The sequence below is a fragment of the Oncorhynchus kisutch genome, linkage group LG14 (assembly GCF_002021735.2).
Source record: "Oncorhynchus kisutch isolate 150728-3 linkage group LG14, Okis_V2, whole genome shotgun sequence".
Lineage (NCBI taxonomy): Eukaryota > Metazoa > Chordata > Actinopteri > Salmoniformes > Salmonidae > Oncorhynchus > Oncorhynchus kisutch.
Window position 1 is genome coordinate 5,281,773 of NC_034187.2, and position 13,802 is coordinate 5,295,574.

At 50.4% G+C, this 13,802-nt stretch overlaps 1 protein-coding gene across 1 annotated transcript in view; it reads right to left on the reverse strand.

The window, feature by feature from the left end:
- The window catches only part of LOC109885513 (alpha-actinin-1-like), a 120,021-nt gene that overhangs the window by 40,393 nt on the left and 65,826 nt on the right, over window positions 1-13,802 (reverse strand). Inside the window, 3 exon segments of the mRNA XM_031787688.1 lie at window positions 265-343; window positions 1,118-1,205; window positions 3,756-3,842. Of these exon segments, the coding sequence (XP_031643548.1) occupies window positions 265-343; window positions 1,118-1,205; window positions 3,756-3,842 (254 nt within the window).

Here is a 13,802-nt window from a genome sequence, read left to right on the forward strand (position 1 = left end):
GCCTGCCCTTCGGTCCCTCCTGAACTCTGAACTGGTTTTGACCTTCTGCCCGTCCACAACCCAATCTCTTGCCTACTGCCTTTTTGGATTACAATAAACATCAAAGAGTCCAACCATCTGCCTCCCATGTCTGCATCTGTGTCTGGCCTCGATACAGACGTGTTATTAGGTGAGAGGAAAAACAGAGAGAGGATCATTTCCACCTCGTTAGACGTGATTTGCATTAGTGGTGGAAAGACTGCTAAGGTAAAGCAGTAGCCTCACCTTGCGCAGCTTGCCATAGTCAATGAGCTCTGGACGGTGTCTGTGAATGAGAGCACAGAATCCCAACCCATCTTTCCAGCTGAGAGAGAGAGATATAAGAGAACATTAGGATGAATCATAACACACCAAACTGAGGAATCCCTAAACCTACACACTATCTAAATTCACTTTGACCTTCTCTCCCTGTCCATCCTTCCAGAAGGCATTGCCATGGCAGAGAATTTTTTTATTTTACCTTTATTTAACTAGGCAAGTCAGTTAAGAACAAATTCTTATTTTCAATGACGGCCTAGGAACAGTGGGTTAACTGCCTGTTCAGGGGCAGAACGACAGATTTGTACCTTGTCGGTTCGGGGGTTTGAACTTGCAACCTTCCGGTTACTAGTCCAACTCTCTAACCACTAGGCTACCCTGCCGCCCCAGAATCTACCCTATATGGACTGATAGATGAGCTACATTCATGTGCCATCAGGTCCTCATTTAAACAACAACGAGCTCTAACACTCTGATGCACATCACAGAACACATTGTTGGTCTGACCAGCCTCGGAGTCAGGACTGGTGTTCATAGAGCCAGGTCTAACCAGCCTCGGAGTCCTCTCCTCTCCTCCCCACTTCTCTGTTCAATTATTGTCCTCCATCTTATGAACACCAGTCCTGACTCCGAGGCTGAATCACACTGCCTGTAAAACCTCTAGCAGAGGCCTTTGTGCGTCCCAAATTGCACCCTATTCCCTATATAGTGCACTACTTTAGACCAAGGCTCTATGGCACCCTATTCCCTATATAGTACACTACCTTTAACCAGTGCTCTATAATAGGGTGCCATTTGGGACGTAGGGTTCTTCTATTACCTAATGTGAAAGTTCTGAATGTTGACATTCTTGTAGGGAGCAGTCTTCCTCTGGCACCACAGAAGAAGACCCTCTTTGGCTGATGTTTCTGTAGGTAGGAGAGGAGAAGGGAGGAAGGGAGGAGAGAGGAAGGAAGGAAAGGAGCAGAAGGGAGGAGAGGAGCAGAAGGGAAGAGAGGGGAGGGGAAGAAGGGAGGATAGGAGAGGGGAAGAGAAGCAGGGAGGAGAGGCGCAGAAGGGAGGAGAGGGGAGAAGGAGAGGGGAGGGGAAGAAGGGAGGATAGGAGAGGGGAAGAAAAGAAGGGAGGAGAGGTGCAGAAGGGAGGAGAGGGGATGAGAGGGGAAGAAAAGAAGGGAGGGGAGGTGCAGAAGGGAGGAGAGGGGATGAGAGGGGAAGAGGAGAGGAGCAGAAGTGAGGAGACGGGAGGATGAAGGCGGAAAAACAAATCAATGAGAAATGAGTTAGTTAAAATCGTGCCGTGACATAGGATTGGCTCCAAACGGCATCCCGTTTGACACATATCCTTAACCTGGACTGTTTCTGCTGAGCCAGTTCAAACTAATCACATTTGTGGCTGTAGGGGTTTTTAAAAGGACAGGCTGTAGGGGGTTTTAAAAGGACAGGCTGTAGGGGGTTTTAAAAGGAGAGTCTGTAGGAGGTTTTAAAAGGAGAGGCTGTAGGGGTTTTTAAAAAGAGAGGCTGTAGGGGGTTTTAAAAGGAGAGACTGTAGGGGGTTTTAAAAGGAGAGGCTTTAAAATGAGAGGCTGTAGGGGGTTTTAAAAGGAGAGGCTTTAAAATGAGAGGCTGTAGGAGGCTTTAAAATGAGAGGCTGTAGGAGGTTTTAAAAGGAGAGGCTGTAGGAGGTTTTAAAAGGAGAGGCTGTAGGAGGTTTTAAAAGGAGAGGCTGTAGGAGGTTTTAAAAGGAGAGGCTGTAGGAGGTTTTAAAAGGAGAGGCTGTAGGAGGTTTTAAAAGGAGAGGCTGTAGGAGGTTTTAAAAGCAGAGGCTGCAGGGGGTTTTAAAAGCAGAGGCTGCAGGGGGTTTTAAAAGCAGAGGCTGTAGGGGGTTTTAAAAGCAGAGGCTGTAGGGGGTTTTAAAAGCAGAGGCTGTAGGGGGTTTTAAAAAGAGAGGCTGTAGGGGGTTTTAAAAAGAGAGGCTGTGGGGGTTTTTAAAAGGAGAGGATGTAGGGGTTTTTAAAAGGAGAGGATGTAGGGGTTTTAAAAGGAGAGGCTGTAGGGGGTTTTAAAAGGAGAGGCTGTAGGGGATCTATAACGAGACAGGGGATATCATTAATCTCTGAAATATCTCAAGTTCTCATCTCTTTATATCAAGGAATAATAATAACAATAATAAATACAGTAATAATAACAATGAATAATAATAAATAATAATATAACATGAATAATAATAACAATAAATACAGTAATAATAACAATGAATAATAAATAATAATATAACATGAAAATAATAACAATAATAAATAATAATAAATAATAATAATAATAACAATAAATAATAAAATAATAATAATAATAACAATAATAATAATAATAATAAATAACAATAAATCATAATGAATAATAATAACAACAATAATAAATAATAACAATAATGAATAATAATAAATAATATAACATTAATAATAATAACAATCATAAATAATAATAATAACAAAAATATAATGAATAATAATAACAATAATAAATAATAATAATAACAATAATGGCTTATAATAATAATAACAATAATAAATAATACCTAATAATAATAACAATAATGAATAATAATAACAATGAATAATAATAATAAAACAATAACAATAATAATGATGAATAATAATAATACTAATAATAAGGAAGGCTGGGAAGATGGGTTTAATTCAATCAAAACAGCAGGAAGAATGTTCTAATGTCCTCATGTTATATGGTATATTACTACGGTATATATTCAACTATCATGTTATATGGTATATTACTACGGTATATATTCAACTATCATGTTATATGGTATATTACTACGGTATATATTCAACTATCATGTTATATGGTATATTACTACGGTATATATTCATCTATCATGTTTTATGGTATATTAATACGCTATATATTATGACATATATTCATCTATCATGTTATATGGTATATTACTACGGTATATATTCATCTATCATGTTATATGGTATATTACTACGGTATATATTCATCTATCATGTTATATGGTATATTAATACGCTATATATTATGACATATATTCATCTATCATGTTATATGGTATATTACTACGGTATATATTCATCTATCATGTAATATGGTATATTAATAAGGTATATATTATGACATTATATATGAATCTATCATGTTATATTCTATTACTTGTATATAACTTATGTTTGTTTTAGTATACATGCAAAGCCAACAATACAAAATGCATCTGATACTTACTAATTCAATTTTAATGTAAATTTGAGCTGCCTACTGTAACCCCAATTCCATTTTACTCTGCCCAAGGTACCACCGAAGTACCCACTCTTATGCCATTTACCAGTAGGCCTATTGCCTCATAACGTGTTGTAAGCATGAAAAGCCTTTATAATGTGTTATAAACAAGAGGAAGTCAGAGGAGGACATCTACATCCTGGTACCTTCCACAGAGATGTCCTGGATGGCGAAGCGAAGGATTATGGTCCAGATCATTCCCAGGGTCATTTTAGCGTTGCCGTCGACGATCTCTGCAGGAGAGGAGAGGAGAGGAGAGGAGAGGAGAGGAGAGGAGAGGAGAGGTTAGCCTGAGGTCACATTGACAGTGCTAGTTATAGTTTCACTGTGCCATTTGATGTATATCAGGTTTATGATTCATTGCTGGTGAAATAACATTGATCTGACTTCACATGTATTACAGAACTCCTACATGCACTACAGAACTCCTACATGCACTACAGTACTCCTACATGCACTACAGAACTCCTACATGCACTACAGAACTCCTACATGCACTACAGTACTCCTACATGCACTACAGAACTCCTACATGCACTACAGTACTCCTACATGCACTACAGAACTCCTACATGCACTACAGAACTCCTACATGCACTACAGAACTCCTACATGCACTACAGAACTCCTACATGCACTACAGTACTCCTACATGCACTACAGAACTCCTACATGCACTACAGAACTCCTACATGCACTACAGTACTCCTACATGCACTACAGTACTCCTACATGCACTACAGTACTCCTACATGCACTACAGTACTCCTACATGCACTACAGAACTCCTACATGCACTACAGTACTCCTACATGCACTACAGAACTCCTACATGCACTACAGAACTCCTACATGCACTACAGTACTCCTACATGCACTACAGTACTCCTACATGCACTACAGTACTCCTACATGCACTACAGAACTCCTACATGCACTACAGTACTCCTACATGCACTACAGTACTCCTACATGCACTACAGTACTCCTACATGCACTACAGAACTCCTACATGCACTACAGACTCCTACATGCACTACAGAACTCCTACATGCACTACAGAACTCCTACATGCACTACAGAACTCCTACATGCACTACAGAACTCCTACATGCACTACAGTACTCCTACATGCACTACAGTACTCCTACATGCACTACAGAACTCCTACATGCACTACAGAACTCCTACATGCACTACAGAACTCCTACATGCACTACAGTACTCCTACATGCACTACAGTACTCCTACATGCACTACAGTACTCCTACATGCACTACAGTACTCCTACATGCACTACAGTACTCCTACATGCACTACAGTACTCCTACATGCACTACAGTACTCCTACATGCCTACGTAGCTGCTGTGCCGAGTGCCCACTCCTGGTTCTAACTACTCCGCCCAGGTTCTAGCTACTGCATTCGATGCAGGCCATGCTGCTGTTCCAGTTTCAACTGACCTGAGCCCTAGGACCATGCCCCAGGACTACCTGACATGATGACTCCTTGCTGTCCCCAGTCTACCTGGCCATGCTGCTGCTCCAGTTTCAACTTCCACCTGACTGTGCTGCTGCTCTAGTTTCAACTGTTCTGCCTTATTATTATTCGACCATGCTGGTCATTTATGAACATTGAACATCTTGACCATGTTCTGTTATAATCTCCACCCGGCACAGCCAGAAGAGGACTGGCCACCCCACATAGCCTGGTTCCTCTCTAGGTTTCTTCCTAGGTATTGGCCTTTCTAGGGAGTTTTTCCTAGCCACCGTGCTTCTCCACCTGCATTGCTTGCTGTTTGGGGTTTTAGGCTGGGTTTCTGTACAGCACTTTGAGATATCAGCTGATGTACGAAGGGCTATATAAATAAATTTGATTTGATTTGATTTGATTTGATGCCTCTGTCAGCATAATAAACGTGATTTAATGTTATGTCTCTTCAGGAGGGCTGCGTGCAGCGATTTACGTTTTACACAAAATACAGTGAAGTGCTGAATACAACAGGTGTAGTAGACCTTACAGTGAAGTGCTGAATACAACAGGTGTAGTAGACCTCACAGTGAAATGCTGAATACAACAGGTGTAGTAGACCTCACAGTGAAGTGCTGAATACAACAGGTGTAGTAGACCTCACAGTGAAATGCTGAATACAACAGGTGTAGTAGACCTTACAGTGAAATGCTGAATACAACAGGTGTAGTAGACCTTACAGTGAAATGCTGAATACAACAGGTGTAGTAGACCTTACAGTGAAATGCTGAATACAACAGGTGTAGTAGACCTTACAGTGAAATGCTTACTTACAGGCTCTAACCAATAGTGCAAGAAAAGGTATTAGGTGAACAATAGGTAAGTAAAGAAATAAAACAACAGTAAAAAGACAGGCTATGTACAGTAGAGAGGCTACATACAGACACCGGTTAGTCAGGCAGGTTTCCAGATGGGGGGAACCCGAGATCAATATCCATGACCTACAACTAATGTAGCAGGTGGGAATTGCCACACCAACAAACCACATACTCTTGTGAGTTATTGTTGTTGATGTGAACCCCTCCTCCTCTCCCTACAGGTCACCCTGTAGGTCACCCTGCCCCTACTCCTCTCCCTGCAGGTCACCCTGTAGGTCACCCTGCCCCTCCTCCTCTCCTGCAGGTCACCCTGTAGGTCACCATGCCCCTCCTCTTCACCCTGTAGGTCACCCTGTAGGTCACCATGCCCCTCCTCTTCACCCTGCAGGTCACCCTGCCCCTCCTCCTCTCCCTGCAGGTCACCCTGTAGGTCACCCTGCCCCTCCTCCTCACCCTGTAGGTCACCCTGCCCCTCCTCCTCTCCCTGCAGGTCACCCTGTAGGTCACCCTGCCTCTCCTCTTCTCCCTGTAGGTCAACCTGCCTCTCCCCTTCTCCCTGTAGGTCACCCTGCCCCTCCTCTTCTCCCTGTAGGTCACCCTGCCCCTCTTCTCCCTGTAGGTCAACCTGCCTCTCCTCTTCTCCCTGTAGGTCACCCTGCCCCTCTTCTCCCTGTAGGTCAACCTGCCTCTCCCCTTCTCCCTGTAGGTCACACTGCAGGTCACCCATGCCCCAGGACTACCTGACATGATGACTCCTTGCTGTCCCCAGTCCACCTGGCCATGCTGCTGTTCCAGTTTCAACTGACCTGAGCCCTAGGACCATGCCCCAGGACTACCTGACATGATGACTCCTTGCTGTCCCCAGTCCACCTGGCCATGCTGCTGCTCCAGTTTCAACTTCCACCTGACTGTGCTGCTGCTCCAGTTTCAACTGTTCTGTCTTATTATTATTATTCGACCATGCTGGTCATTTATGAACATTTGAACATCTTGGCCATGTTCTGTTATAATCTCCACCCGGCACAGCCAGAAGAGGACTGGCCACCCCACATAGCCTGGTTCCTCTCTAGGTTTCTTCCTAGGTATTGGCCTTTCTAGGGAGTTTTTCCTAGCCACCGTGCTTCTACACCTGCATTGCTTGCTGTTTGGGGTTTTAGGCTGGGTTTCTGTACAGCACTTTGAGATATCAGCTGATGTACGAAGGGCTATATAAATTAATTTGATTTGATTTGATCCTGCCTCTCCTCTTCTCCCTGTAGGTCACCCTGCCTCTCCCCTTCTCCCTGTAGGTCACCCAGCCTCTCCCCTTCTCCCTGTAGGTCACCCTGTAGTTCACCCTGCCTCTCCTCTTCTCCCTGTAGGTCACCCTGCCTCTTCTCTCCTCCCTGTAGGTCACCCTGCCCCTCCTCTCCTCCCTGTAGGTCACTCTGCCTCTCCTCTTCTCCCTGTAGGTCACCCTGCCTCTCCTCTCCTCCCTGTAGGTCACCCTGCAGGTCACCCTGCCCCTCCTCTTCTCCCTGTAGGTCACCCTGCCCCTCTTCTCCCTGTAGGTCAACCTGCCTCTCCTCTTTTCCCTGTAGGTCACCCTGCCCCTCTTCTCCCTGTAGGTCAAACCTGCCTCTCCCCTTCTCCCTGTAGGTCACACTGCAGGTCACCCATGCCCCAGGACTACCTGACATGATGACTCCTTGCTGTCCCCAGTCCACCTGGCCATGCTGCTGTTCCAGTTTCAACTGACCTGAGCCCTAGGACCATGCCCCAGGACTACCTGACATGATGACTCCTTGCTGTCCCCAGTCCACCTGGCCATGCTGCTGCTCCAGTTTCAACTTCCACCTGACTGTGCTGCTGCTCCAGTTTCAACTGTTCTGCCTTATTATTATTATTCGACCATGCTGGTCATTTATGAACATTTGAACATCTTGGCCATGTTCTGTTATAATCTCCACCCGGCACAGCCAGAAGAGGACTGGCCACCCCACATAGCCTGGTTCCTCTCTAGGTTTCTTCCTAGGTATTGGCCTTTCTAGGGAGTTTTTCCTAGCCACCGTGCTTCTACACCTGCATTGCTTGCTGTTTGGGGTTTTAGGCTGGGTTTCTATACAGCACTTTGAGATATCAGCTGATGTACGAAGGGCTATATAAATTAATTTGATTTGATTTGATCCTGCCTCTCCTCTTCTCCCTGTAGGTCACCCTGCCTCTCCCCTTCTCCCTGTAGGTCACCCAGCCTCTCCCCTTCTCCCTGTAGGTCACCCTGTAGTTCACCCTGCCTCTCCTCTTCTCCCTGTAGGTCACCCTGCAGGTCACCCTGCCTCTTCTCTCCTCCCTGTAGGTCACCCTGCCCCTCCTCTCCTCCCTGTAGGTCACTCTGCCTCTCCTCTTCTCCCTGTAGGTCACCCTGCCTCTCCTCTCCTCCCTGTAGGTCACCCTGCAGGTCACCCTGCCCCTCCTCTTCTCCCTGTAGGTCACCCTGCCCCTCTTCTCCCTGTAGGTCAACCTGCCTCTCCTCTTCTCCCTGTAGGTCACCCTGCCCCTCTTCTCCCTGTAGGTCAACCTGCCTCTCCCCTTCTCCCTGTAGGTCACACTGCAGGTCACCCATGCCCCAGGACTACCTGACATGATGACTCCTTGCTGTCCCCAGTCCACCTGGCCATGCTGCTGTTCCAGTTTCAACTGACCTGAGCCCTAGGACCATGCCCCAGGACTACCTGACATGATGACTCCTTGCTGTCCCCAGTCCACCTGGCCATGCTGCTGCTCCAGTTTCAACTTCCACCTGACTGTGCTGCTGCTCCAGTTTCAACTGTTCTGTCTTATTATTATTATTCGACCATGCTGGTCATTTATGAACATTTGAACATCTTGGCCATGTTCTGTTATAATCTCCACCCGGCACAGCCAGAAGAGGACTGGCCACCCCACATAGCCTGGTTCCTCTCTAGGTTTCTTCCTAGGTATTGGCCTTTCTAGGGAGTTTTTCCTAGCCACCGTGCTTCTACACCTGCATTGCTTGCTGTTTGGGGTTTTAGGCTGGGTTTCTGTACAGCACTTTGAGATATCAGCTGATGTACGAAGGGCTATATAAATTAATTTGATTTGATTTGATTTGACCCTGCCTCTCCTCTTCTCCCTGTAGGTCAACCAGCCTCTCCCCTTCTCCCTGTAGTTCACCCTGCCTCTCCTCTTCTCCCTGTAGGTCACCCTGCAGGTCACCCTGCCTCTTCTCTCCTCCCTGTAGGTCACCCTGCCCCTCCTCTCCTCCCTGTAGGTCACTCTGCCTCTCCTCTTCTCCCTGTAGGTCACCCTGCCTCTCCTCTCCTCCCTGTAGGTCACCCTGCAGGTCACCCTGCCCCTCCTCTTCTCCCTGTAGGTCACCCTGCCCCTCTTCTCCCTGTAGGTCACCCTGCCCCTCTTCTCCCTGTAGGTCAACCTGCCTCTCCCCTTCTCCCTGTAGGTCACACTGCAGGTCACCCATGCCCCAGGACTACCTGACATGATGACTCCTTGCTGTCCCCAGTCCACCTGGCCATGCTGCTGTTCCAGTTTCAACTGACCTGAGCCCTAGGACCATGCCCCAGGACTACCTGACATGATGACTCCTTGCTGTCCCCAGTCCACCTGGCCATGCTGCTGCTCCAGTTTCAACTTCCACCTGACTGTGCTGCTGCTCCAGTTTCAACTGTTCTGCCTTATTATTATTATTCGACCATGCTGGTCATTTATGAACATTTGAACATCTTGGCCATGTTCTGTTATAATCTCCACGCGGCACAGCCAGAAGAGGACTGGCCACCCCACATAGCCTGGTTCCTCTCTAGGTTTCTTCCTAGGTATTGGCCTTTCTAGGGAGTTTTTCCTAGCCAACGTGCTTCTACACCTGCATTGCTTGCTGTTTGGGGTTTTAGGCTGGGTTTCTGTACAGCACTTTGAGATATCAGCTGATGTACGAAGGGCTATATAAATTAATTTGATTTGATTTGATCCTGCCTCTCCTCTTCTCCCTGTAGGTCACCCTGCCTCTCCCCTTCTCCCTGTAGGTCACCCTGCCTCTCCCCTTCTCCCCGTAGGTCACCCTGCCTCTCCTCTCCTCCCTGTAGGTCACCCTGCCCCTCCTCTCCTCCCTGTAGGTCACTCTGCCTCTCCTCTTCTCCCTGTAGGTCACCCTGCCTCTCCTCTCCTCCCTGTAGGTCACCCTGCCCCTCCTCTTCTCCCTGTAGTTCACCCTGCCCCTCCTCTTCTCCCTGTAGGTCACCCTGCAGGTCACCCTGCCTCTCCTCTTCTCCCTGTAGGTCAACCTGCCACTCCCCTTCTCCCTGTAGGTCACCCTGCAGGTCACCCTGCCCCTCCTCTTCTCCCTGTAGGTCACCCTGCCCCTCCTCTCCCTGTAGGTCAACCTGCCTCTCCCCTTCTCCCTGTAGGTCACCCTGCCTCTCCTCTTCTCCCTGTAGGTCAACCTGCCTCTCCCCTTCTCCCTGTAGGTCACCCTGCAGGTCACCCTGCCCCTCCTCTTCTCCCTGTAGGTCACCCTGCCCCTCTTCTCCCTGTAGGTCAACCTGCCTCTCCCCTTCTCCCTGTAGGTCACCCTGCCCCTCCTCCTCTCCCTGTAGGTCACCCTGCCTCTCCCCTTCTCCCTGTAGGTCACACTGCAGGTCACCCTGCCTCTCCTCTTCTCCCTGTAGGTCAACCAGCCTCTCCCCTTCTCCCTGTAGGTCACCCTGTAGTTCACCCTGCCTCTCCTCTTCTCCCTGTAGGTCACCCTGCAGGTCACCCTGCCTCTTCTCTTCTCCCTGTAGGTCACCCTGCCTCTCCCCTTCTCCCTGTAGGTCACCCTGCCTCTCCCCTTCTCCCTGTAGGTCACCCTGCCTCTCCCCTTCTCCCTGTAGGTCACCCTGTAGGTCACCCTGCCTCTCCCCTTCTCCCTGTAGGTCACCATGCCTATCCCCTTCTCCCTGTAGGTCACCATGCTTCTCCCCTTCTCCCTGTAGGTCACCACGCCTCTCCTCTTCTCCCTGTAGGTCACCCTGCCTCTCCTCTTCTCCCTGTAGGTCACCCTGCCTCTCCTCTTCTCCCTGTAGGTCACCCTGCCTCTCCCCTTCTCCCTGTAGGTCACCATGCCTCTCCCCTTCTCCCTGTAGGTCACCATGCCTCTCCCCTTCTCCCTGTAGGTCACCACGCCTCTCCCCTTCTCCCTGTAGGTCACCCTGCCTCTCCTCTTCTCCCTGTAGGTCACCCTGCCTCTCCTCTTCTCCCTGTAGGTCACCCTGCCTCTCCCCTTCTCCCTGTAGATCACCCTGTAGGTCACCCTGCCCCTCCCCTTCTCCCTGTAGGTCACCCTGCCTCTCCCCTTCTCCCTGTAGGTCACCCTGCCTCTCCCCCTTCTCCCTGTAGGTCACCCTGCCTCTCCCCTTCTCCCTGTAGGTCACCCTGCCTCTCCACTCCTCCCTTTAGGTCACCCTGCCTCTCCCCTTCTCCCTGTAGGTCACCCTGCCTCTCCCCTTCTCCCTGTAGGTCACCCTGCCTCTCCCCTTCTCCCTGTAGGTCACCCTGCCTCTCCCCTTCTCCCTGTAGGTCACCCTGCCTCACCCCTTCTCCCTGTAGGTCACCCTGCCTCTCCCCTTCTCCCTGTAGGTCACCCTGCCTCTCCCCTTCTCCCTGTAGGTCACCCTGCCTCTCCCCTTCTCCCTGTAGGTCACCATGCCTCTCCCCTTCTCCCTGTAGGTCACCATGCCTCTCCCCTTCTCCCTGTAGGGTCACCATGCCTCTCCCCTTCTCCCTGTAGGTCACCATTCCTGTCCCCTTCTCCCTGTAGGTCACCCTGCCTCTCCTCTTCTCCCTGTAGGTCACCCTGCCTCTCCTCTTCTCCCTGTAGGTCACCCTGCCTCTCCCCTTCTCCCTGTAGGTCACCATGCCTCTCCTCTTCTCCCTGTAGGTCACCCTGCCTCTCCCCTTCTCCCTGTAGGTCACCCTGCCTCTCCTCTTCTCCCTGTAGGTCACCCTGCCTCACCCCTTCTCCCTGTAGGTCAACTTGTAGGTCACCATGCCTCTCTTCTCCCTGTAGGTCACCCTGTCTCTCCCCTTCACCCTGTAGGTCACCCTGCCTCTCCCCTTCACCCTGTAGGTCACCCTGCCTCTCCCCTTCACCCTGTAGGTCACCCTGCCTCTCCCCTTCTCCCTGTAGGTCACCCTGCCTCTCCTCTTCTCCCTGTAGGTCACCCTGCCTCTCCCCTTCTCCCTGTAAGTCACCCTGTAGGTCACCCTGTAGGTCACCCTGCCTCTCCCCTTCTCCCTGTAGGTCACCCTGCCTATCCCCTTCTCCCTGTAGGTCACCCTGCCTCTCCCCTTCTCCCTGTAGGACACCCTGCCTCTCCCCTTCTCCCTGTAGGACACCCTGCCATCTCCCCTTCTTCCTGTCTTTCCCCTTCTCCCTGTAGGTCACCCTGCCTCTCCCCTTCTCCCTGTAGGTCACCCTGGCCTCTCCCCTTCTCCCTGTAGGTCACCCTGCCTCTCCCCTTCTCCCTGTAGGTCACCCTGCCTCTCCTTCTCCCTGTAGGTCACCCTGCCTCTCCCCTTCTCCCTGCAGGTCACCCTGCCCCTCCCCTTCTCCCTGTAGGTCACCCTGCCCCTCCCCTTCTCCCTGTAGGTCACCCTGCCCCTCCCCTTCTCCCTGTAGGTCACCCTGCCCCTCCCCTTCTCCCTGTAGGTCACCCTGCCTCTCCCCTTCTCCCTGTAGGTCACCCTGCCTCTCCTCTTCTCCCTGTAGGTCACCCTGCCACTCCCCTTCTCCCTGTAGGTCACCCTGCCTCTCCCCTTCTCCCTGTAGGTCACCCTGCCTCTCCCCTTCTCCCTGTAAGTCACCCTGCCTCTCCCCTTCTCCCTGTAGGTCACCCTGCCTCTCCCCTTCTCCCTGTAGGTCACCCTGCCTCTCCACTCCTCCCTTTAGGTCACCCTGCCTCTCCTCTTCTCCCTGTAGGTCACCCTGCCTCTCCCCTTCTCCCTGTAGGTCACCCTGCCTCTCCCCTTCTCCCTGTAGGTCACCCTGCCTCTCCCCTTCTCCCTGTAGGTCACCCTGCCTCTCCCCTTCTCCCTGTAGGTCACCCTGCCTCTCCCCTTCTCCCTGTAGGTCACCATGCCTCTCCCCTTCTCCCTGTAGGTCACCATGCCTCTCCCCTTCTCCCTGTAGGTCAACATGCCTCTCCCCTTCTCCCTGTAGGTCACCATGCCTCTCCCCTTCTCCCTGTAGGTCACCATGCCTGTCCCCTTCTCCCTGTAGGTCACCATGCCTGTCCCCTTCTCCCTGTAGGTCACCCTGCCTCTCCTCTTCTCCCTGTAGGTCACCCTGCCTCTCCTCTTCTCCCTGTAGGTCACCCTGCCTCTCCCCTTCTCCCTGTAGGTCACCATGCCTCTCCTCTTCTCCCTGTAGGTCACCCTGCCTCTCCCCTTCTCCCTGTAGGTCACCCTGCCTCTCCTCTTCTCCCTGTAGGTCACCCTGCCTCACCCCTTCTCCCTGTAGGTCACCCTGTAGGTCACCATGCCTCTCTTCTCCCTGTAGGTCACCCTGTCTCTCCTCTTCACCCTGTAGGTCACCCTGCCTCTCCCCTTCACCCTGTAGGTCACCCTGCCTCTCCCCTTCACCCTGTAGGTCACCCTGCCTCTCCCCTTCTCCCTGTAGGTCACCCTGCGTCTCCCCTTCTCCCTGTAGGTCACCCTGCCTCTCCTCTTCTCCCTATAGGTCACCCTGCCTCTCCCCTTCTCCCTGTAAGTCACCCTGTAGGTCACCCTGCCTCTCCCCTTCTCCCTGTAGGTCACCCTGCCTATCCCCTTCTCCCTGTAGGTCACCCTGCCT